The sequence below is a fragment of the Lampris incognitus genome, chromosome 17 (assembly GCF_029633865.1).
Source record: "Lampris incognitus isolate fLamInc1 chromosome 17, fLamInc1.hap2, whole genome shotgun sequence".
In the NCBI taxonomy this organism is placed as follows: Eukaryota; Metazoa; Chordata; class Actinopteri; order Lampriformes; family Lampridae; genus Lampris; species Lampris incognitus.
Window position 1 is genome coordinate 12,350,821 of NC_079227.1, and position 26,253 is coordinate 12,377,073.

Below are 26,253 nucleotides of genomic sequence, written 5' to 3' on the forward strand. Positions count from 1 at the left end.
TATTTGTGATTTTTACATGTAATTACAGTATTTGTTTCCTTAGCAGTAGTTCCCAGGTATTCTGTTTGGTGTCCATTTGTTCAAGTGAGTTTGAAATGTTGCAAAAAATGTAAAATGTGGTTTTGCTGTTTGGGGAGTGCAAGATGACGACCCTGTTAAAGTTAAGGGTGTGATTACCACTCAGGCCATCTGTTTAAAATGTGTATTTGTTTGAGCTCATACTGCAAGGCACTTTTAACAACGTCATTTGCGAAAATGCCAAATATTAGACTAAATATTTAAATTCCATCACAGTATTTACGCTAACATAATACATCAGTTTGGTTTCTAATATTTTTTTTGATAATTTTTGTCGAGGTACAGCTAAAAAAAAAAAAAAAAAGTATTGAAATCTTTTTTGAAAAGTTGAAATTAAAGATCCAGTGCAATGACTTTAATTCAGTTGACGTTTTTTATTGTGGAATATATGGGTGTTATTTTTTTCAGCTTCAGAGATGTTATTTAACTTTTTCTTAACTGTTTTAGCACCGCTTTTTTGAACACAGCCGCTTCTCGGGAGGTCGAGCTAGCTCGCTAACTTGAGAGTGTGAGATGATGTAATCCATTACCTAGATTGGTTTTCAGAAAACGGTACAATTATGATGACAAGCAGGAGGCGAGTTTCTCAGGGGGCTTTAGTCACATTTTCACAACAACGGCAGTTATAATTATTTGGGTAAGTTCACTTTACAACAAACCTTCTGTTACAAAATGCATCAAGCGTGGAAAACATGATTTTCATGGGACTGGGTGTCTTGATGCAGGCTCAATAATCCAGGTAAGAAAATCAAAGAAGATTGAATCAGTTCATCTGGACACATTCATCTGTCAATACACATTGTATCCAGATGAACTGATTCAACCTTCTTTGATGTGGGACTGGATCTTTAAACAATTCAAATGTTTATCAGAATGATCTGTCTTACAGGATCAACATTACTATATGAGATAAGTCCTCTGTATCTATTCTAGCATCTACATTTTTAACCATTTCATAGGCTGTTTTTATTCTCAACAATTTGCTTTTATTTTGCATTTAAAAACTGTAACATATTATACTAACATCTCGAACTCATTTTTTGAATCACTGTAGTTGTTGCATATGACAAATAAAGTTGGCATTTGAAACGTGGAGGTCGACTATATTTTGTCCTTCATTTCTGATTTCAGGTCCACAGCCTGGAAGATAGTCTATTTTGGCCGGAGTTTAGTCTCCTCCGCCAAGCAACTCCAAACAAAATACCCTGCTAAAAGTTTGGGTACCCATGTCACCCCGTCCCACTCAATGTCGTGTACATCTGTTTGTAGTGAGTAGTTGTAGCTGTGTAACATAGATGTATTTATGTAAATATTTACATGTGAACTCAGCTTGTAGCGTGTTTTAATGTACCGGCTGAGAACAAAAATAGAGAAAAATATACCACTCACCCGGTAACAGATGTAGCTGAGGTGCTGGAGCTGGAAAAAAAGCAAACAGTGAAAAGATCATCCGCACACTCAGATCTGTGCAAGAATCTTTTTTATTTGCGAGCTTTCTGTCCCAGACCCTCTTCAAGGCCGCAGATAAAAACGTTTCTTGCACAGATTTGAGTGTGCGGATGATCTTTTCATTCAATGTACAGGCTGAGGCAAATCATTTTGTCAAGTAGGACAACAAAGAATCTATCCATCCATCTATATCTATCTGTCCATCTATCTATCTATCTATCTATCTATCAAAATAGATAGAGTGCGAGAGTCCTTCGCCACTCATCTATCTTGACTTCAAGCAGGGCTTCAACCTGCTATGTGTCTCCAGCAGACTCCTCACACCAGTCATAGATCTCATCTAACCTGGCAAACCAAACGTCCGCCATCTTGCTCAAGCCCCCTTATGCACCCTCCCTATCTGTGCCCTTTGTCTGCACCCTTCTCATAAAACAATTCACCATGGGAAAAGCTCAAAAGAACACCAGCAAGCATATAGAATCGCAGCATTATCAGATGCGTATCCTCAACGGATATCCCTCCCTCCCTCCCTCCCTCCTCCGTGGCATTCTCATTGGCAGATGGATACAGGATAATCCCCCTGATTTTGGACACCGATGAGCGAAGGCAGAAAAAGACTTGAGAGTCCCTGTCCCCTAGTACAAAAAAAAAAAATGCTGGGTGATTTGGAAAATATTATCATTATAACCGCAGGGAACTTTAAACAATATCAATATGCATCACGATATCTGCTCAGAAATATCCTATTTAAGAATCCAGTTGAGCTTCATCTCATTGAACTGCTTGGTTAAGTATGTCAAACTAAAACTAGCTTTCAAATAATCCCTCAAATATTTCAGACCTCATTTCGTGAGAAATGCTGGTTATTAGATTCTAGCTATCATTCATTCAGACAAAACTGTATCAAGTTACATCCAAATTTCACCCCAATAAAATGCCATTGAAGACAGCAAAGTATAATTTTGAATGATTGTCCAGTCCTCCTTAAAGGATATTTTGCTGTTTTGTTTTTTTTAACAACCTAATTTTGTCATTTTTGCCATTGTGCATATTGGTTGTGATATAGTTGTTCTCACAGGCTTCATTTTTACAGTTCTGGGACCACCAATGAACACAGCTTTACAACGCGGTGTCTTATGGGGCAACTGAACACGAGCATCAGACATGTTTCAACAAGTCCCATTTAATGCAGTTATCTAAATCACACACTTGCAAGTGAAAACAAACGTGCAAGTTAAAATGTATTACAAGAAATGTCCAGTATGTTAGTCATGTCTGTCAACTAACCTAGCATGACCTGTTCTACGCTGCATTCAAAGCCTTTCTCTCTTCCTCCCTGAGGTGTACCAGAGCTCAGTGTCAGAGGAGGTGGTGTGGTTGCTAAACACTGATTGGTGGATCATTGTCTCATCTCATCTTCATCATCAGCCGCTTTTCTGGGGTCGGGTCGCAGAGGCAGCAAGCCAAGTAGGGCACTCCAGACATCCCTCTCCCCAGCAATGCCCTCCAGCTCCTCCTGGTAGATCCCAAGGCGTTCCCAGGCCTGATTGGACATGTAGTTCCTCCAGCAAGTTCTGGGTCTACCCCGGGGTCTACTCTGAGCTCCCTCCGGATGTCCGAGCTCCTAACCCTAAGGCTGAGCCCAGACACCCTACAGAGGAAACTCATTTCAGCTGCTTGTATCCACGATCTCACCCTTTCGGTCACTACCCAAAGCTCATGACCATAGATGAGTGTTGGAACGAAGATTGACTGGTAAATTGAGAGCTTTTCCTTCCAGCTCAGCTCCCTCTTCACCACAACGGTCCGGTACAACGTCTGCATTACTGCTGATGCTGCACCAATCCGCCTGTCAATCTCCCGCTCCATCCTAACATCATTCATGAACAAGACCCCGAGATATGTGAACCCCTTCACTTGAGACGACAACTCATCCCCAACCCAGAGGGAGCAATCCACCATTTTCCGGTAGAGAACCATGGCCTCAGACTTGGAGGTGCTGACTCTCATCCCGGCCATTTCACACTCGGCTGCAAACCACCCCAGTGCACGCTGGAAGTCGCGTTCTGATGAAGCCAACAAAACCACATCATCTGCGAAGAGCAGAGATGCAATTCTGAGGTTCCCAAATCGGACACACCGCTCACCTTGGCTGCGCCTTGAGATCCTGTCCATGAATATCACAAACAGAATCGGAGACAAGGGCCAACCTTGGTGGAGTCCAACACCCACCGAAAGCGTGTTTGACTTTGTGCCAAGAATGCAGAAACAGCTCTCACTTCGGTTATACAAGGACCGGATGGCTTGTAGCAGCTGCCCCGGTACCCCATACTCCCGGATCACTGTGTGAATCATTATTTTGAAGAACACGAATCCTGATGCAGATTTGATGTGTTCCCTTTCAAAATGCTGTCAGCACAAAAGAGAAGTCACTGATTATGAGAAGTCACGTACACAGTCTGACTTTTTTTTATGGTGTTGAAAAGACCAGTTGAAGGCTTGTGTTCAGCTTCCCCATAACACACTGTTGTGAATCCGAGTCCATCGGTGGTTGTGTGTCCAAAATCTACAAAATGAAACCGGTGAGTAAAATGATATCATAAGCAATATGCACAATGGTAAAAACTATGAAAATAAAACACAGGATGTAAAAAAAAAACCAAACAAACAGAAAAAGAAAAATGAATAACCCTTTAAAACTACCCAGTTGAGGGAACTGCGATGACAGTGGCGACTCCCTTTTTTCAGATGCCATCGAAATCTCAACTTCCCTCCCTCGTTTCCTCTGGTCTAGTGTAATGTCTGAATCTGGTGAGCGATACCTCTGCTCAGATCAGAGCAGAGCATGATAGAAACATGACCCCAGCGTACCGGGAAGAGGGATTCAGAAGTCCCCTAAGTGTCTGGACCAGGCTCTGTGGAGGAGGGGGACAGGAGTGAACTGGCCAAATAAGACGATGGGGTTTTGCAAATCAGATAATGCTGACTGACTGTTGCAAGAAAAGATCAACTCACTTCTGGGAACATGTATTATTTGGTTGAATCACATCCTGCTTCACAGCAAAACCAACTTCATCCGTTTAAAACGAGATGTGAAATTCTTCCAACAGCTACAGATTAGGTATCTATAACAATGATATAGTAATCACCTCTAGGTTTTATTATACAATATCATTTGCCACATGTACATGTGTTTTCCCGTATACATTTTGCAGTTGATCAAGAAAAAAATGTTTAACAATAAAAGAAAAACAAAATAATAACTGACGGGACTGTCAGGGAGAAAAAAAGTGGTGAAGCGAAACAAAAATAAGGACAGTAAAAACCTTTAACATTAAATGTTCATCCTCTCTCGGACTTTGAAGAATTAACCGTCTGTTAACTGTAACCCATGATGACCTAACATGTTGAGTCCTCATCTTAGCATCCACCTGAGTGCTAGCTAGCTATACATAACTCACATTTATCAACAAATATACTGTAATACTTGATACTTGTGTACAGTGAAAGAACAGTGGCGTGCCGAAAAATACTGTAGAGTTTTGTTGCATTTCTTTTTTTTAAATACATGTGTTAAATTAACATGCTGATCTTTCAACACAGCTCCACTTCTGTTGGTGTAGCCTATGAGAGAGAGACAGACAGACAGACAGAGAGTGAGACAGAGACAGACAGACAGACAGACAGACAGACAGACAGACAGACAGACAGACAGACAGACAAGAGAGCGAGACAGAAACAGACAGACAGAGAGACAGACAGACAGACAAGAGACAGACAGACAGAGAGGCAGACAGACAGAGACAGAGAAACAGACAGACAGACAGACAGAGACAGAGAGAGAGAGAAAGAGACAGACAGACAGACAGACAGACAGACAGACAGACAGACAGACAGACAGACAGACAGACAGACAGAGACAGACAGACAGAGAGAGAGAGAGAGAGAGACAGACAGAGACAGACAGACAGACAGACAGACAGACAGACAGACAGACAGACAGACAGACAGAGAGAGAGAGAGAGAGAGAGAGAGAATGGTGGCTCTCTGGTGTCTTTTAGTCTTAAGTCAACTTTTTGGGTCGAATTATGTCCTGTACAGTAAAGAACCGGCTCGTGTTGTATTATTTTGACGTTTTTGGGGATCATCTCGACTCAGACAAATGACTGCTTTGTCAAGACAACAGGGGCTCTTTGGGTCCTCGGCGTCAGCAAAACTGCTTTTCTGGAAAGAGACACTTCAGAAGGTAAATAGTACCAACGCAACAGTGACAATAACTACTTCATACCATCAAGGCTACTATAACACACATCACACGTAGGTTAAAGCTTAAGGAAAATTTTCTTTTGTAAATTTCTGCAGGTCCTGCCTCCCTTAGTTGGTATCACTCCGTCCGACAAACCTTCAAGATTAAATCTGTCTGTTACCACCTCTGTGAATTACAAAGAGGTTATTGATCGCTCTTGACAGAGTGAATCAGTATTACAAATTCCTACACGACACCTTTGTAACAATTCATTTAGTGTCAGCATGTCTGTCAACTAACCTTGCATGACCTGCTCTATGCTGCACCAACGCCGCTCTTCTCTCCCTCTCGGAGGCGTACCAGAGCTCAGTGGCGGAGGAAGTGGTGCGGTTGCTGAACACTGATTGGTGGATCCTCGTGTCAGTCATTATTTTGCAGAACATGAATCCTGATGCGGATTGGACGTGTTCCATTTCAAAATGCCGTAACTACCCTTTATCTACTTCAGGGAAATTTTGCTATCTGGAATTCATCAATTAACGTTTCAACAAAAATGATCACATCTTCACTAACAGAAATATTTCATTAAAAAAAGGCCTTAGGATGACTCACCCCCGTTTTTAAAATTGAGATTTCTCAATTCAAAATAAAACTCTTCCCCTTTTAAATAACCTTCATCATACCATCCTACAAATGGGCCAAACTTTGATATGAAATAGAAGTATTAGTTTGCTGATTGGATCCTTCTCTGTGGATTACATCACAATTCGATATAACATATTTTGATTTGCAGGCATTTAAAGGCCTTGCAGATCAAAATGGTGCACCTGAAAATCACCAACATGACAGTACTAGATCGGTTTCACTGAGATCAGTCTAAATCCACTTTGTGCTGATTAAGTGACTTTGCTCAGGTGTTTCTGGATAATCCTGATACTACAGCACAAAATATTTTGTTTATTGGCACAATTAAGATGCTTTTTGTTAACGACTGAATTAAAGAATTTAAATTTCACTGATATTAACATGTAACATGTCTGTTAGCTAACAGGCTAACAGACATGTAGCTTAGCTATATGGTCAATGTGTGCCTACAAGTTGGTAAAGAGTTTGATATAAATGAGAAGAGTAGATATAAAATTTAAGACTGTCAATTTACATAAAGGAAATTACAGTTGTGGAACACTGGGTAGAACCAACACATTATGACAGAAAGGTGTCAAACTAAAAAGCCTAAAACATGAAACAGATCTTCTGCAACAGTGAAATTCCACTGCTGTTGAGGAAGGAGGCTTTGGAGCCCTATGAATAGTCTGACTGAGCCTGTCTGTCTCACAAGGTACACAAACGAACACACATATACCCACTCTTTTGGTTTACCTACATCTTCCTCACTGGGTCCCACTCTGACAGTGGTGAATAAATTAAAGTTCTGTAAGAAATATCATGCTGAGACTTGCTGAACACGGTTCCCGCCCAAACCCCCCTCCCCAAACCCCCACAACCTTCAAAAAGTTCCCCTGGACCACAAGGAAACCTCGCCACCTGATCTGTGGTTTCTCTGTCGAAATGCCGCTCCCCTTCGAGGCTAAATTCCTTCTATCTCAACTCCCGCTCCTCCTCTCCTCCGTAGAGGTAGTTATTGGTGCCAGCCGGTTGTACATACTCCTCCGTTTTGTCCCAGTCCGAGACCCAACCTCCCCCTCCGCCTCCCGCAGGTCCTCCACCGTTGGGATCGGCTCCTTGGTACATGGCTCCGTAGCCTCCTCCGGGGTTCGAGTGGTACAGCTCCTCGGTCTCGTTGGCGAGCTCGTCCTCTCCCATAATGCCGCACTTCTCCTCGCTGAGTTGCTCCGGTTCGGCCCAGGCCTGCTTCTCTCCGGATGCAAAGGCTCCTGCAGAGCGGAGAGGAGTCGTTTCAATGGTATCAGCTCTGTCCCGAATATCATCATCAATATATATTCACCGATGGCAGATCAGCATCCTAATCATGAATAATCAAGACGAGTATCTTTACAGAAAGGGGTTTGTTCATTTATTCAACTTTATCCGTAGCAAAATTTAGACAAAATTTAGTATATTCAAGCAAAATAATCTGCCACTGCAACTAAGTAAGATTTCTTGAAACAAGTTAAATTCACTTTGTTTACCTGAAAGACAAGAAATGTTGAGACACGTCATACTGATTTTAAGATATTCTATCTAGTCTGAAGCATATCATTTGATCATGCAATTATTCGACAAAACCACTTATAGCAGTTGTCCCCAAAAATCACTTTTACTTCTAAAAATGCTCTTTTTAAATAACATAATGACGCTATAGATAACTCAAGATAAAAATATTCTTAAATCATAATAACCTTACATAGTCAGTTCTTGATGCGTAAATGACTCTTGAAATGAGATGATAAGAGATTTCTGTGTGAGTTTAAGACTGTCAGACTTGTTCAGATATACCGATGTTCGCTTCATGATCGTGGGAGATGCTGGAGCGTATCCCAGCATGCACCTGGCAGAACAAAGTCTCCGATTCGGCTGACATGCACGTTTATGGGAGGAAATGCATATGAATACAGAGATAACATGCAAACCCAGCACAAAAGAGCAAATCTGGGACCCTCTTATTGCGAGGCAGCAGTGCTAACCATTGAGCCACCCTGTCTCCCCATTATAATACATCCCTCTAAAATATATCTCAAATATATTTGTTATCCTAAGAGTTTGGTTAGTTCAGTGTATGTATATATAACAAAAACAGGTTTCTGAAGACATGACAGAAGGCTGGAAGGAAACAAAAGAGAAAGCGAGAGCTATATATATACACACCATAGAAAATAACCCCTCCGTAATGAACGAGGGAAGCGATGAGAAACACACCCTGCCACTCCTCCCGCGTCTACAGCCAGAAATAGAGAAAGAAAGGAAGGCACAAGAGGAGGAGGTAATCATTTGAGGGGGAGAAAAGGCGTGGAGAAGTTAAAAAAAATATAGAGCTGAGCGATAGAGGCCAGGCTAAGATTAGAAATAAGAGAAGCATGACTGAGGTGAGTTATTGAAACTACGAGTGGTTTGAAGCTTCACAGATCAGGAGGTTTGAAGGTTTTGCCGTCAGTTTTATTTCCTCTCTGTGGACGCTGAATGAGCGACCGCAGAAGCGCAATGCAATGCAAGCGGCTGAACATATATGGTGTTTGGTTCAATACCTGTACTTTGAACCAAGAATTTGTCTTCAGATTTTTTTAAGTCTATCCCCATTATATACTCGTTGCTTAGTATGTAGTGAAAAGTTAGATTTCATTTTCATAGTAATCCATTGTTTTCTTCCTACTGGACATGCAGCTCCAACTTGTTATCTAGAATTCAATGCAATTATCCATCCATCCATCGTCTTAATCGCTTATCCTACTCTCAGGGTCAAGGGGATGCTGCAGCCTATCCCAGGAGTCATTGGGCGGCAGGCGGGGAGACACCCTTGACAGGCCGACAGGCCATCACAGGGCCCACACACACACACACACACACACACACACACACACACACACACACACACACACACACACACACACACACACACACACACACACACACACATTCATTCCTAGGGACAATTTAGTACCACCAATTCACCTGGCCTACATGTCTTTGGACTGTGGGAGGAAACCGGAGCCCCCGGAGGAAACCCACGCAGACACGGGGAGAACATGCAAACTCCACACAGAGGACGACCTGAGATGACCCACCAAGGTTGGACTACCCCGGGGCTCAAATCCCGGACCTTCTTGCTGTGAGGCGACCACGCTACCACCACCACCGTGCCACGTCAATGCAATTAATGGAGGATAAATCAACAATCCTCTTTCAAAGCAAAAAAAAAACAAAACAAAAAAAAACACTCCATGGTTCTACCAGAGTTAACGTGATGCTACAGCTGTCTATCATGGTGAACCCGAGTGGTCATTTTAAAAATTAACACTCGTTTTTATTTGCTAAGTTCTCTGCTAGCGTTTGCTTTGCTAGACCGTGGGGGAGTGACTCCTGCTGGTGGGCTTTGTTGCAGGAAGTAGCACTGTAGGAGAAGACAATAATCGACACTGCAATGACTCAATGTCTCCCCTTCCCCCTTTTTCTCCCCAATTGTACTTGGCCAATTACCCCACCCTTCTGAGTCATCCTGGTCGCTGCTCCACCCCCTCTTCCGATCCGGGAAGGGCTGCAGAATACCACATGTCTCCTTCCACACGTGTGGAGTCGCCAGCCGCTTCTTTTCACCTAACAGTGAGGAGTTTCTCCAGGGGGACGTAGTGCGTGGGAGGATCACGCTATTCCCCCCAGTTCCCTCGACCGACCAGAGGAGGCGCTAGTGCAGCGACCAGAACACACACCCACATCCTGCTTCCCTGCTGCAGACACGGCCAATTGTGTCTGTAGGGATGCACGACCAAGCCGGAGGTAACACGGGGATTCGAACCAGCGATCCCCCATGTTGGTAGACAACGGAATAGACCGCCACACCACCAGGACGCCAAATGACTCGATTTTTAAAACAACCGCTCAAATTCACTATGATAGACAGCCGTAGCATCATGTAAGCTTAGGCTGAACCACGGAGGGCTTTTATTAACACAGCGCAGAGATTGTGGATTTGTCCATACGCACTGGACTCTGAATGGCAAGGAGGAGTTGCGTGTCCAATATGAGGCAAAGGATGGATGACTGTTAAAATTAAACCTACCCACGTATCACATGAGCAGAGTATAGAATAAGGACAGACTTAAAAAAAAATCAGAGCTTTTCCTTCAATTCCCCAAAAAAGATCTATTATTCTCCCAGTGTGACACCAACAAGTACAGCATGTTGAATATTCGTGAGCTCATGGCTGAACGTAAACACACAAAAACCTTCTCAGCATCACACTTCACCTTGTGCTTCGTCATGGCTCCGACTATCAGTGGACACACCATGCCGGACAGGGTGCCCACACCATTGGAGATGCCCATCAGGATGCTAGCGTAGCGAGGTGCGATATCCAGGTGGTTGACGTTGAAACCTTTTGAGGGAGCACATGCGGGATATTCACATTAGGATGATCATTGCGCGTTTGGTCACGTGTGTGTGTGTGTGTGTGTGTGTGTGTGTGTGTGTGTGTGTGTGTGTATCTGTCCGCAGCTAATCTCGCATACCTACCACTGGACCTATCCGCCCTGATCTTTTTTGGGCACAGTTATGACTCAAGAACGTCTTGTGGTTGCAGTGATTCAAAAACTTTGAAAAACGCTTGTTCTCACTACCGTCACTCCCTCTCTTCATTCACATTCGAGCTCCACCAACGCTGCTCCACCTGATCCGAGTCCACCGTAGGTCGGGCAGAGGCAGTGTATGACGCTTGAAAGTAAACGAGAAGTCGACCGTATTTCGCAAGTCAGCAAATCAGCCACCGCTGATCTCAGCACCGACATGATCAAAAGTCATTGAAATAATTTTGATCATCGAAAAAAAAGGTGCGATAGTTATAAAAGAACAACTTCCTCCAGGAGGCGGTCAAAGCAGGAAGTGTTGCATATTCTTGCCGCTGCCCCCGATCGGGTTCAACCGTAGATGTGAGCTGCGCATGCGTGAGCATAAACGGTTTACCCAGCTTTATCGTATTATGAAAACAAAGGCATGGTTAGGGTCGGACCAAAATGGCCGCATAACAAACCTTTTCTTTTTGGAAAGCGCAAGTTCATATTAGACTTGGTCGCATGCGTGCGAGGGTCTGCCCGGGAGGCTGCACATCCACAGACTGACAGGCAAAACGTTTTTATTAGGGAGATTTCTTTAGCTGGAGCGCTGCATATTCACAACTTCTTTTTTTTCCCTTCATATTTCCCATTCAATCGGCTTGGGCGCTGTGCAGAGTCTCATAATGGCAGGAAAAATACTTGTTTTCTGTCCGTGTGTGCGTGTATCTGTCCGCTGCAAATCTCCCATACTACTGGGCCTGTCAGCCTCTTAACTTTTGTGCACACTTATGACTGTTTGATCAAGGACCTGTCATGGTTGCAGTGATTCAAAACCATTGAAAAACCTGTTTTATACCTCAGCTGAGTGCGCACTCCTCAGCTGGTTTGTCGCCCAAGGCCGAGCACCGGAGAAGGGGAGATACGCCTGGTGGAGATCTGCACTCTACTGAGTGCACCCTTCTAGAGTTTAAATAAACGTAACACCCTACAGAGTATCTTATCCATGTAAACTGAAAACCAGATTAGATTAAAACAGAAAAATCTAATATCAAACATGATATAACAGCAAAATTCGTTAAAAAAAGTATATTTAGGATATAACACAACTAGATAAAGACACGTAATAACAAAGCCTCCCTCTTAATTAGGTCAGGTTTACGGATGATGTCCGTTTGAATGGAGACATCAAGGTACACCCCTTGCTAGACTCTGAGCTTTTGCCAGTCGGTGAGAGCTCTTTTGGAACATCTGACGGGTTGTGGGCTAACAGCTGTGATAGGCATGGAGAGAAGATAAATGATGATGATAGTCTCACCTGAGATGGCAAAACCAGAGAAACCCACCGCCAGAACCAGGAAGGTGATGGCTACACCTTTAGTGTGGGAGAAACCAACCACCAGCAGCAGGGTTGCCTCCATCCCAAAGCCTGTTTCACAAAACACAACGAAGGATGTCAGTAGTGAAAAGACCGACCGACTATCATCCTGGAGAGCAGAGTAATAAGCTATGTAACCACACAAAGGTGAACCAGTTCATCTGGACACAACGTTTATCGAGAGAGAAACGTTTCTTCACTCATCTAAGTGACCTCTTCAGCCTCAACTGACCGCAGGTATCCCCACCCTTATAAACAATACAGTGGCATAATGACCGAAACCCATGATCGGTTTCATATGCAAATTGCCATGAGCATCAACTAGCGTTACAATGGCCATGTTTAATATTCACAGAGGATTGGGGAGTAGTTGCAATCGCAGCATTGTAAAATGGCGACAGACATACTCTTGCCATGTAACCCCAAGATTGCTGGCTTGAGCGAGCTGAATGGGAGGAAGTAGACGAGGAGCGCTCTCCTCTCCCCATACAGCAACTTGGATGACAGTCACAGAACCCGGAGGCGGAGGTTCAGTCCTTCATTGTACAGAACTGTCCATGGCTGTGCTTTCCTGTACTTTTCCACTCTGTGCAGTTTCTTAATCGTGACACTAATATTATTTCCATGTTAGTTTGTCTCTTTTTTGTGTAGGTTCATGTCACTCTCAATTAATGTTTCCCTTTGTTTTTCTTCACTTTTTTTAACTCATGCACTTCCATCATTCAATCGTTACAGCCTACTCTTATTGACTTGCTCCGTTTGTGTATATCATCTCTAACAGTTACTTGCCTGTACTTCAGAGTACCCTCTTCGAACCCTCTTGTGAACCCAGATCATATTAACAGTTCCCTGAACTTCGCCAGTAACCTAGTTACCTTCATTTGTGAATCCAGTCATTTGTGAACTCTTGTCGTTAGTGCCCTGACCCAACGTTTCACTTCAGTCGCCTGATGTTGATGTTTAACTGAAACTCGCTTCAGACTGGAGAGAAATGTGCTGAGAGCAACGACACATCAGAGAACCAATAACCCCTGATTTCACTTACTGATTTTTAAATAAGTACTCAGTTTTGCAGCTTAGTTCTCCATCTTTCCCCTCTTGCTCTTCCGTTCACTTTTAAATAGTAAAATCTTGATCACCCCCGGTGATCACTCCCGGTGGTCAGTGGGAGTATGGGATGTCCCTCTGCTGAGGTGTAGATGTACCGTTACCGCCAATATGATAAATGAGACCTCTAAATCATTAACGTGTTTTTTGTTTTGTTTTAAATACAGTGATTCGATTTAAGGACATTAAGGGCAACAAAAATATAAATTCAAAATTAAACACTCTTTCTGTATGCCGTCCGTACAATGTGCTGCCGAGCATGGCGCTAGGCTTCTCTCAGTGCAGAACCACACAGCTCATAGTTTGGAGGTCAGAAAACTGGGTTATGGGGGCATCCGGGTGGTGTGGCAGTCTATTCCGTTGCCTACCAACACGGGGATCACCGGTTCAAATCCCCGTGTTACCTCAGGCCTGGTGAGTCATCCCTACAGACACAATTGGCCGTGTGTCTGTGGGTGGGAAGCCGGATGTGGGTATGTGTCCTGGTCACTGCACTAGCGCCTCCTCTGGTTGGCCGGGGTGCCTGTTTGGGGGCGGGGGCTGGGGGACTGAGGAGAATGGCATGATCCTCCCACATGCTACGTCCCCCTGACGAAACTCCTCACCGTCAGGTGAAAAGAAGCGGCTGGCGACACCACATGTATCAGAGGAGGCATGTGGTAGTCTGCAGCCCTCCCCGGATCGGCAGAGGGGGTGGAGCAGTGACCGGGACGGCTCGGAAATTAGGGTAATTGGCCAGGTACAATTGGGGCGAAAAAGGGAGGGGAAAAAAAGAAAACCGGGTTGTGTTCACAAGGTTACTGATTCGAGTCCCTCAACTGTCTGGGACGATCACGGAAATAAATCAGAAATGCCTCTCCCCTCTCTCACCAGCAAGTGTCCAAGTGCCCTGGAGAACAACACTTCCTCCAGTGGATGATGGTAGATACCAGAGCAGCCTCCAGGTATAAGTGTGTTTGTGGGTATCTGTACTCCTAACAACGCAGAATACATGATGTCAACTTTCCAAGGATCAGCGAAGGTTTAAATAAATATCTTGCATTCACAAGAACACCATTCAAAGGGGAATGATCTTACACTGAAATTTGTTCATCATATGGGACTGTTATGCGTACCTAAGGGGGGTGGACCTGCAGTAAAGCTGATCAAACATGGCCTCTGTGCATGACACCTCCTCCCCACAGTGTGACAGAAATACGCTTCTCGATTTCCCTCAGCACTCGATCGATTTCACTGTTGTTCAAAAATAGTCGCCACAGCAGTGCCGCCGCTCCGCAGTGAGTCAGCATTTACCCCACTTGGAGATTCTCACCTTGGCTGACCCAATATAGTTTACCCCATAACACCAGGACTTCACTGGGACTTCTCCTCACTTCTCACTTTCTCTGGTTGAAAACAACTTAAATAAGTGGAATGCTTATAGAATAAATTCTGATGTCACTCTAAATACAAGCTTCCATATATGATAATAAGGAGGTGAGGGGTCATGGCTTTGGGTGGTTTCATGCCAATCATCCCGTAACCATGAAATGGTCGCTGTTAAACTTTGGTGGTCACTCGTTAACCAGCTTGGATTGGACAGAAGCCCCGCCTCATTCCTCCTTTCAACCACTAAGAGAATAGAGTCTTCAACACAGTATGAAATGCTTCCATAGGTTGCTCAGTGATAAATCAATGTTTTAATCCTGATGGAGATGCTTGGTTGCAGTATTTCTCTGTAACGATGTTAGTCGGATGTGAGTTCTGTTCCTGTCTCACCTCCACAGTTCATGAGCTTTCGGACGTTGGTGGTGCTCATGATCTGATTGGAGCGCAGGTAGTCGGCCAGCTGGCCTCCAATGGGCACTATGATGGTCATGACCAGGTGAGGAAGGGCAGAGACAATGCCAACCTAGGAGAAGGATGGAAGAGAACAATTATCTTTTTGAGTTTGTCCACAAACGGACAGTACTGATTTTACACATCTGGGTAGGAGTGTTGCCGGGAATTCAGGGCACCGCTGGGAAGATGTGATGCAAGGCCCCCAACCATGTTCTAATTTAGTATGATGCCCATTTAAAGGATAACTTTCCCTCATTATTGTAAAAAAGCCATCATACAAAAATACCTCGAAGGATTCAGAACCAAATGGTTGAAAAACAGCTGTCATGTTGCCTCATGGCAGCTGTCTCTAGCACCTCATTATTGCTTCTAGTGCAGCTTTATTTTTTTTTTTATATGGCCAGTGGATTTTGTCTAATTTTTGTTACCTTGCTGATCTCAAATCCAAACACTTCCTCAAAGTAAGCAGGCTGGCTGATGAGGAGCAGGTAGAAGGTCCAGCTCCTGCAGAAGTTTGCCACAATGATGGCGTACACCGGCATGGAGGTGAAGAAGGCTCTCCATGGAGTGTTGAATTTCTGCATCGACGAGAAAGAGAGGGTCAAGTTACACCACTGCGGAAGGAAAACACGCCTCATAGCAGAACTTCTACTGAAATCAGAAAATTCTGTCACTGTACCCATTTTCTGATAAAGGTGTTTATGGCATTTTTTTTGGGTCTGGTTTGCAGGTGTGAATTAATTAAGTCTTGTTACTCTGAAACCATCTCAGACACAGGGCTGTTATGAGAAAACAGCACACTGCGATGGAGTTTTGAATATATAGCAATAAAGGTGAGCTATGGATTTTTCTATCTGTTGCATGAAACTGTTGTTGCAGAAGATTGTTATTATTACCTGAATCTATCTACTTCCTTGCCGCCTTAGACATCCTTGGACTCTTCTTGGACTTGGAGATATCATGTTATTTCCTTTGTGTATGTCCTACCGGGTCAAATACCCTGTATGTGTAAACTTATTGGCTGGCACAAGTGACTGTGAATAATTAAAGTAAATTAAAACCAGTCGCTTGGGACTAAATTCTTTGTTCAAAGCTGTTTGTTTTGCTGTAGGAATTAGATTTGATCCACAAACACAAAAACTGCAAATACTTAGTCTCTACTATACGTTATTCACACATGAGAATATCAAATGATTAAGAACGATATAAAGATCAGGAGAATGTGTCCTAAGTAAACATAAGTGAGTTTAAATGCAGATATTACCTTTACATTAGGTGCCTATTTTATATTGAAAGGACCCACAACAACCTTTTCTCTCATGAAGGCTAACGGGCTGAAATGTTAGCATGTTTGTTTGGTGACTCAGTCAAAATACAAAAAAAAAGGTGGACATTTGTTGGTTTTAAACTTTGTGAATGCAACCTTGCGCAATTTGTATAGGACTTGGACATTTGTACAGGACAGTTTGGCAACATTCCAAAGAAACACTGGCATCTATTTGCATACTTCAAAACCTCATTAAAGACCTCACTAGTGCTACCTTAATCATTGGCACAAGGCACCCCCACCCTTCTCTCCAATTGTACCCATTCAATTACCCCACTCTTCCGAGCCATCCCGGTCACTGCTCCACCACCTCTGCCGATCCAGGGAGGGCTGCAGACTACCACATGCCTCCTCCGATACATGTTGAGTCACCAGGAGGACGTAGCGCGTGGGAGGATCACGCTATTCCCCCCAGTTGCCCTTCCCCCTTGAACAGGCACCCCGACTGACCAGAGGAGGTGCTAGTGCAGTGACCAGGACACATACCCACACATCCGGCTTCCCATCCGCAGACACAGCCAATTGTGTCTGTAGGGATGTCCGACCAAGCTGGAGGTAACACGGGGATTCGAACTGGCGATCCCCGTGTTGGTATGCAATGGAATACACTACTACGCTACCTGGGGCACAAGCCATTTAACAGATCTAGCTGGATACACTTTCCAAACACTGACAAAATCTACTTGTTTTGCCACTGATTTGACAAACCACTCCTTCAAATTCACCCAACCTCAATGGTTCATACTGAGTCATCCTTGGGGAATATGCTGGCAGTAAAAAGGAGAATCTGTCAACTGTATATGATATGGTTTAATATGGTTGTAGCGAATTTCCATTTGGGTATTGATACCAACGCTGACATTACGAGGTTTACATGTCACATTGTCACCAGGAAAAGCATCTTTACAGACCGTTACTGGGGTGGCGTTCTGGGCAGATTCACCGATGCTCTCCTCGATGTATGTTCTCTCATCCTCCGTGATGGTGGGATGCGCGGCCGGACTCTCGTAAGACACTAAGATCCAAAAACAGTACCACATGATCCCGAAGCTGCCTGGGGGGGCAAGGGGGGGGCAGAGGTCAGGATGACAGGATTATAAAGAGGAGTAAAGGCAGAAAGAGTGAAGAAAAGTGTCAAAAAGGAGATGCAAGCTCAGACAGAAAGAGGCGTGGATGGAGGCATGTCCTGTGACGGGTACAATCAATTTTATTTCGTGCATTCTTGTTGTCGTCTCTTTGGATATTCAATGAATTAGTAAAGAATACTGTATGTTTAATGTCTTTGGCACTTGAAATTCTTCTTTTTTTTGTTTAGATTTTTTCTCCCCAGTTGGATCCAGCCAATTACCCCACTCTTCCGAACCGTCCCAGTCGCTGCTCCACCCCCTCTGCCGATCTGGGGAGGGCTGCAGACTACCACATGTCTCCTCTGATACATGTGGAGTCACCAGCCGCTTCTTTTCACCTGACAGTGAGGAGTTTCGCCAGGGGGACGTAGCATGTGGGAGGATTCCCCCCAGTTCCCCTTCCTCCCCCGAACAGGCGCCCCAACCTGTTGTGTCTGTCTGTCTTAATACATTCAATTAGACCAATAGATCATACTCGTGACACAGACATAGTCAACTCTTTGCTCCTTTTATTAGAAGAACTCCTGGCATACAATGCGTCTTCTCATGATGTCCTCACTATGGGTACTGACAGGTCTGAAACAACTAACCAATACATGACACCCTCCTTTTCCTTGGAAACAAACTTACAATTTACAAAAAAGTCATCAACAGTGGCATTGCGAAAAGAATTTTTTTTCTGCTCACAGACATCTTACAACCCTGTGTCTTTCCAACCAACTAGTGCTTAAACATGCTTTAACATCAACTATCTATTGTCTACTCATCAACGTCACCCATAGAGTTTATGCACATATTAGGTTGTGACGTAATCAGACATTCTATCGGGTGGTCATTTAACCCTTTGAGGTCTGGTTGTCTTGGTCATGTCTGGCGTGTTAGTGTCGGTGGGTACTGTCTGTGTCACAGTGGTACATGTATCAAAGTCCACTGTACTGTCCTCTCTTCCCTTTGTCTCCTCCTGCTCACAGAGTGACTCTGTTGATCCATTGGTTCGGTTATCTTTTAACAAATGTAGTGTTTCTAGAGTAGCATGCTCCCTCTGGACATTCACAACTGCTTGATTCCCTGTCTTATTTATGACTTTCTGAGGCGTCGCATTGAAAGGGGTAGTGAACTTGTCCACTTTTTCCTGATGTACTAGAACTGTATCGCCTATGTCCACTTCTGAATACTGTGCTCTTCGCGGTTCATCTGCATAGTTTGGACTTCCCCTTCTGTTCCACGTCCCGGTCATGCACTTCCATGTCTGCGTGTGACTCCGTGACCTCTGGCAGCTTTCCTCTCATTTTGCGTTTAAAGAGCAACTCGGCTGGGCTCTTCCCTAGTTGTGGCATGGTCAATGCTCCTGTACATGGTCACATACGCTCTAAGCTCACATTTCCAATCAACTCCTTCTGACGGCGCAATCCTGATTCATCAAGGATGCATTTTGTCGCTCGACTTCTCCGTTAGCCTGAGCCCATTTTGCTGTTGTTTTCATGTGTTTAATCCTGTTGTTCAAACAGAAGTCTCTGAATAACTCTGACTTGAACAGGGGGCCATTGTCGCTTTTACAGGAGATAGGCAGACCATGGCAGCTAAAGATAGACTAAACTATCAATAACCTTCTCTGTTGTTGTGGAAGTCATGATGTCAATACTCATAGTAGCGACTGTAATAATCAACTACTACAAGAATGTAGTGATTGGATGGCAGGGGCCCAAGTAAGTCTGTGGCCAAGTCCTGCCAAGGGCTGTCCGGTAATGGTGTGAGTTGTAATGGTTCAGGTGGGTCGGGGTCTGGTCACTGTCTGACAGCTGTGGCAACTGTTACAGTATTTTTCAGCTGCCCAATCCATGCCAGGCCACCACACCTTGGTCCTGAGATGTTGCTTAGTCCCAACGATCCCCAGAGGTCCCTCATGTGCTAACCCCAGGGCTCTTGCATGCAAAGTTGTGGGTAGCACAATACATGTTCCACAAAGAACTAGGTGCCCCACTACACACAGCTCATTCACAATTGCTGCATAGATTTTAGTTCCCAAAATGTCCAGTTGCGATTGCCTTCCGTACTTCAATTAGTTCTGGATCGGTTGCAGAGGCCTCTTCCCCCTCTCTAGTAGTGAATGCTGTTGGGGTGGGGTTTATGGCTACAAATCTCATGTAATCGTCTGAGCCATGGGTGTGTCTGTCTTGCTTTGCTGTCTCTCCCAGCAGTTGTGACAATGGCTCGGCAATGTTTCGTTTGCCCGGGTTGTGTACCACTTTAAAATTGTATGGCTGTAGCCTAAGTACTCACTTCTCTATGCGGGCACAAGGTTTGGATTGGGGCCCAAATATTATTTCTAATGGCTTATGGTCAGTTACCAAATCAAACCTTCGGCCATACACATAGGGGTTAGTCTCTCGCAAGCCCATACAAGAGCTAGTGCCTCTCTCTCTGTCTGACAGTATTTCCTCTTACAGTCAGTTAAACTACGACTCACATAGCATATTGGCACTTCTTGTCCCTGTTGGTTCTGAACCAGTACTGCACCTGAACCTCCCGGACTGGTGTCCGCTATCACTTTAGTTGATGCGTCCTTGTCAAAATATGCTAAGGTGCCAACTCTAGCTAGCTCCTCCTTAAGCGCCTTGAATGACCTTCTCTGTTGCGATCCAAATACGAACGGTGTGTCCTTTCTTGTTAAGCGACGCAGTGGCTCTGATAATGTTGCAAATTGTGGGATGAATCTGCCACTATACCCCACAAGTCCTGAGAAACTCCTCACCTCTTTGGCATTCTCTGGTTCTCGAGCATCTGCCACCACTCACACCTTCTCCACCGTTGGTCCGATGCCCTTTTCAGACAACGAAATTCCCATGAATATTAACCTGTCCATGTTGAATTGACACTTTTCCGCATAATGTGACGAATAGTCCGTCTCCGCCTTCTCTGTGCATGACATGGCTGACATCTGCTCCTCCTCACACTGTGAAGCTATTTGTAACATGCGGCTGAGCGTTAGGCCTGGCCCTTCTCCGCTGTCTCGTAGCATCTGTAGAGTCGTCCCCAATAATGAGTCTCTTGCCGTTGGCATAGAGCTCGAAAGACGTTAGTCACCTCGTCCATCTTGGACCCAACACGGCTGGCTTGGCGAAGCAGGAAAATCCCGAATGCCGGTTTTCTCCATCCTACCTACCTAAACTTGAACATCTATCTAACTACAGGAGCACGGTCGTCATCCTTGTCTCCAGTGTTGTGTCTGTCTGTCTTGATATATCCAATTAGACCGACAGACATAGCGAATTAAATCATACTCGTGACACAGACGTATTCAACACTTCGCTCTCTTTATCAGAAGAGCTCCCGGCATACAATGCGTCTGCTCATGACGTCCTCACTACGGGTACTGACAGGTGTCAAACAACTAACCAATGCATGACACGACCGGCCAGAGGAGGCGCTAGTGCAGCGACCAGGACACATACCCACATCCAGCTTCCCACCCGCAGACACGGCCATTTGTGTCTGTAGAGACGGGACGCCCACGAACTTATTGTAATTAAAAGACAAATTACTTTCATGAAGGAAACCACGTCGTCCTTCATTTTTTTTCTTTCTTCAAAATGGCCACTAGTTACGTTCATGTCTTTTGGCCATGCAGTTATGTTAATAATAGGGCAGGGTGTCTGTAGATTTGTGAGATCTGGAGAAAAAGCCGGAAACCAGGCCTAAATTCCCTGATAGGGATGCAAACCATTGTTTCCACACATGCATTTGATTTTAGTAATCGGTGAAGTCAAGCTCCAATTGACCCCAGTTTGATCCTCCATGCAGCCAAGCTGGTCACAGTCACGCTGGGCAATATGAAATTATTATTATCGTGATAATCATTGGGAATTTTACAACATATCAATACATATCGCACTATCTGCTTATACATGCAAAAATATCACATTGCCACCTTCATAAAATAATGGCCTAAGTCATATCTTCAAGTTTTTCAAAAAACAGAATAAACTGAAACAAACTTGAAAATATGACTCAGGCCATTATTTTAAGAAGGTCACGACATTTAAGATTTAAGGATCCAGCTGACTTTCATCACACTGAATTGTTTGGCAATATAAAGTATAATGTCAAGCCAAATCTAGACTTCAAATATTTCTGATGTCGTTCTGGGAGAATTTTTAGGTAGCACATTCTCATTATAATTAATTCAGACAACAAAATGGTGTATCATGACAATCACCACATTTAATCCTGTGACAACACCACTGAAAGATGATAAATGATAATATTGACTTATTCCCTAGACCTGGATCAGAGTATTTCTGGGCATATCAATCTGGGGAGCCGGGTTAACCAGCTGACCCTGCCCAGAGGGTAAAATGATTAAAACTGCCGATCAAACAAAAGGTAATTATTGATGTGTGTTGTGAGTTCATGATCTAGAGATGAAATGACGGGCACACCGCAAACCTCCAAAGCTCCAAGTTTACTTTTAATTGTATTTGAGATGACAAAAATGTTTTTTAAATGTGCAGTTTCTTATAGTTCAGTCTAATTGTCTTCATTTGACTACATGACAAATGTATGTAAACATAGTAGTAACAGTAGGACTAGCAGTAAAGTAGAAGTACAGTGAATAGTAGTAGTGGTGGTAGTAGCAGTAGTAGAAGTAGTTGTAATGGTCAGTACTATTATTATTATTATTATTCAGGGGTCACTCACCATATACATAGAAGACTGATGACCACCCAGAGTACTGCACCAGGATTCCTGCTAGCGGCATGGCAATCACAGCCCCTGCATAAGAGCCTAGCGCGTGCACACACACACACACACACACACACACACACACACACACACACACACACACACACACACACACAACATACACATGCACGCAAGCACACAAGTAACAAAAAAAAATCTCACTGTTATTTGGAACACCAACGATCCAAAAGCAGAGAGCATCATGGGTAACAACAGGGGAAACTTACCACAGAAGGCTGTTGTGGCCAGGCGACTTCTTTCAAGAGGGGGCGCCCATTTTGCCCAGATACCATGACAGGCAGGATACGAGACGCCCTGTGGGAGAGACAGTCCCAAATGCAAGTGATGTCACCGATTTTATTTAGCTAGCACATTAACTGCAATTTCACTTTAGACTAATTAATGAAGGCCATGCTTCCTAGCTAAGATGGCTTTTTAGTAATAATATCCAATCCATTATCCAAACCGCTTATCCTGCTCTCAGGGTCGCGGGGATGCTGCAGTTTAGCACTTTTCTAAAACAATGTTACAAAGTGCTTCACAAAAAAAAAACAAAAAAAAAAACATAAAACCAGACAAGGCAAAAACAAGAGTAAGATCAAATAAGAGTAAAAATAAAAACAGTATAAATAAAAATATCAAACATTTGTGAAAGCTTTCATAAAAAGAAAAGTTTTAAGACGAGATTTAAAAGAAGCTGGAGACTTAGTTTGTCTTACTTCAACAGGAAGAGAGTTCCATAGTGTGTGTGTGTGTGTGTGTGTGTGTGTGTGTGTGTGTGTGTGTGTGTGTGTGTGTGTGTGTGTGTGTGTGTGTGTGTGTGTGTGGCGGGGGGGCGGGTGTCTAACAGCAAAAGCCTGATCACCCTTTGTAACAAACCGAGACCTGGGAATAACTAGCAGGGCTCCCTCCATCTGCAGACCTTAATGGTCGAGGGGGGAAATACCAAGTCAATAAATCACAAATGTATGGAGGAGCAAGACCATTTAAAGCCTTAAAAGTGAGCTCGAAAATTCTAAAATCAATTCGAAATATAACAGGGAGCCACTGTAGGGAGGCAAGCACAGGAGTGATATGATCAGGTCTCCTTGTCCCGGTAATGAGCCAAGCAGCAGCATTTTGTACCAACAGCAGACGGTGGAGGGAGCCCTTGCTGATAGCAGAATAAAGTGCATCACGATAGTCTGCAAAGGCCCTATGATGGCCTGGCAGCCTGTCCAGGGTGTCTCCCCACCTGCTGCCCAATGACTGCTGGGATAAGCTCCAGCATCCCCGTGACCCTGAGAGCAGGATAAGTGGTTTGGATAATGGATGGATGGACAATAGTCAAGCCGAGAATAGATAAAAGCATGTACAACAGATCAGCAATTGATAAAAATGGCTTAATTTTGGAGATTAGCTTGAGCTGGAAAAAGCATGACTGAACGACATGTTTGATTTGATTATCAAAACTGAGGTTAGCATCGAATATTACCCCAAGATTCCTAGCAGCCTGCTTAAGACTACCTGACAGACCACCAAGATTAGTAGCAAAAGGGCTGATGGAATTTTCGGGACCAAACAGAAAGAACTTGGACCTTCATCCATCCATCCATTATCCAACCCGCTTATCCTGCTCTCAGGGTCGTGGGGATGCTGGAGCCTACCCCAGCAGTCATTGGGCGGCAGGCAGGGAGACACACTGGACAGGCCGCCAGGCCACCACAGGACCTTTCTTTGTGGGTTTTGTAGTGACAGATGAAATTGGATGTTGTGGTGGTCATGTCACTGATTTTGAGTTGCAGATCTTGCATACCGCTGTTCTCTTCTTACTACAGCCATCCACAACATAATCCTTGTATCCAAACTATTATTTTTGGACACGGTCTCTCATGATTCTGAACTCAGACCTATCATCATTAAATTTAAGAAAATCTTTGGACATCCAGGATTTAAAGTCAGAGAGGCAAGTTGTGAGATTTGCTAGGGTGCTCGGATCTGTGGATTTTAGTGGCATAAATAACTGAGTGTTGTCAGCATAAAAATGGTAGAGCACATCGTGATTTTGAATGACCTGGCCAAGGGGCAGCATGTATGTGGAAAAGAGAAGGGGGCCAAGAACTGATTCTTGAGGGACACCACAACTAAACTGTGCCACCGAGAAAGTAGAATTACCAGAACAACAGAAAAAGTTCTGTTGGTGAGGTAAGAGCATAATAAACTAAGAGCTGAGCCCTTGATGCCAACCCAAGTTTCCAAGCGACGTAAGAGGAGGTTGTGATCGACCGTGTCAAAGGCAGCACTTAAGTCTACGTCAAGTCAAGTCAATTTTATTTGTATAGCCCAATATCATAAATTACAAATGTGCCTCAAGGGACTTTACAGCAACACAACATCCTGTCCTTAGACCCTCGCATCGGATAAGGAACAACTCCTTAAAAAAAAAAACGTTAACAAGGAGAAAAAATAGGAAGAAACCTCAGGGAGAGCAACAGAGGAGGGATCCCTCTCCCAAGACGGACAACGTGCAATGGATGTTGTGTTTACACAATTTACAGAATACAACATTGAATGAAGATAACAGAATCTAAAATCTAAGCTCTAGAATCTTTTAGTCTAAAAGAACTAAAATCGAGCAGTCACCTCTGTCTGCAGTCAGCAGTAGGTCATTGGTGACCTTAACTAGAGCTGTCTCGGTACTATAAGTGCTCTAAAATCAGACTGGAAGTATTAAAAACAGTATTAAAAGAAATCAACTGAGAAGAAGTTACTCTCCAGAACCTTAGATAGAAAAGACAATTTGGAGATTGGCCTGTAGTTACTTAGAGACAGGGGATCTAAATTAGGTTTCTTCAGCAATGGGTGAATGATGGCATGTCTGGAAAAGAACCAGATGCCAGAGAAATATTAAGAATTTGCAGAATAACGGGGCTGATAGTAGAAAATACCTCCTTGAGCAGCTTAGTGGGAATGATGTCAGGATGCAGGAGGGGGAGTTCATACTGGAGACTCTACTCTCCAACACTGAAATTGTAACTGGGGGAAATTGGGTGAAGAGGCAGAATCAACATGGGGAATAGAACGAAAAGAGTCTGGCTGGGACCCAATATTCTCCACCTCATTTACAAAACGAGGGAGACATTTTTCGGACATCTATGGTATGTATCTATGGTATGTTTTTTTTTTTATCAGCTTTGAATTGTTCCACAAGATTTTGTTTGCCTTACAATAATGCTCTTTTGTTTTTAAACTCTTTCATTTGTATCTAACATCCATGTTAGCACCTTCACCACCGCCGAACAACCAAACATGGTTGAACCCGAGTCTTACTTAGTAATGCTGTAGTATTGATGTCAACTAATCTGTTCTTCCCTGTCTGTTTGTGGACCACACAACTTTTTTCTTTTTCAAACTCTCCGCTACATGCTTTATTATTCCACATCTGGCTACTATGGTGAAAACACAAAATGTTATGTACTGCAAAGCCACACCAACAATTAGCAATAAAATGAGCAGAGACAAAAGTGTTAATGGTTTAGCTAATCGTGGATTTGCTATTTGCTGAAGGACAAACTCACGAATGGACTTTTATTTTTGAGTAGATTGTAGCTTTCACTTAGTTTCCATGTTTTCTACGTCATACTGAGTCTTTTCGTTTATCTCACAAAGCCTTTTGTAAGTCTGTCAGTGATCTAGAAACAGCTTATTGTTGTCATATCATTGCTGCTGTCATTATCATTCAGTGGGCCATCAAATGTCAGCAGGCTGCACGTGCAAAC

General features: G+C 43.8%; 1 protein-coding gene across 1 annotated transcript in view; it reads right to left on the bottom strand.

Moving 5' to 3' along the window:
• Positions 1-7,372: 7,372 nt before the first annotated feature.
• Positions 7,373-26,253, bottom strand: part of LOC130127922 (vesicular glutamate transporter 1-like) — a 28,066-nt gene continuing 9,185 nt past the window's right edge. Inside the window, exons 6-14 of the mRNA XM_056297637.1 lie at positions 22,723-22,810; positions 22,451-22,537; positions 17,537-17,679; positions 15,727-15,876; positions 15,236-15,368; positions 12,311-12,421; positions 10,693-10,820; positions 8,600-8,669; positions 7,373-7,668 (exon numbers count right to left, since the gene is read on the bottom strand). Of these exons, the coding sequence (XP_056153612.1) occupies positions 7,373-7,668; positions 8,600-8,669; positions 10,693-10,820; positions 12,311-12,421; positions 15,236-15,368; positions 15,727-15,876; positions 17,537-17,679; positions 22,451-22,537; positions 22,723-22,810 (1,206 nt within the window). The remainder of the gene's footprint in view (positions 7,669-8,599; positions 8,670-10,692; positions 10,821-12,310; positions 12,422-15,235; positions 15,369-15,726; positions 15,877-17,536; positions 17,680-22,450; positions 22,538-22,722; positions 22,811-26,253) is intronic.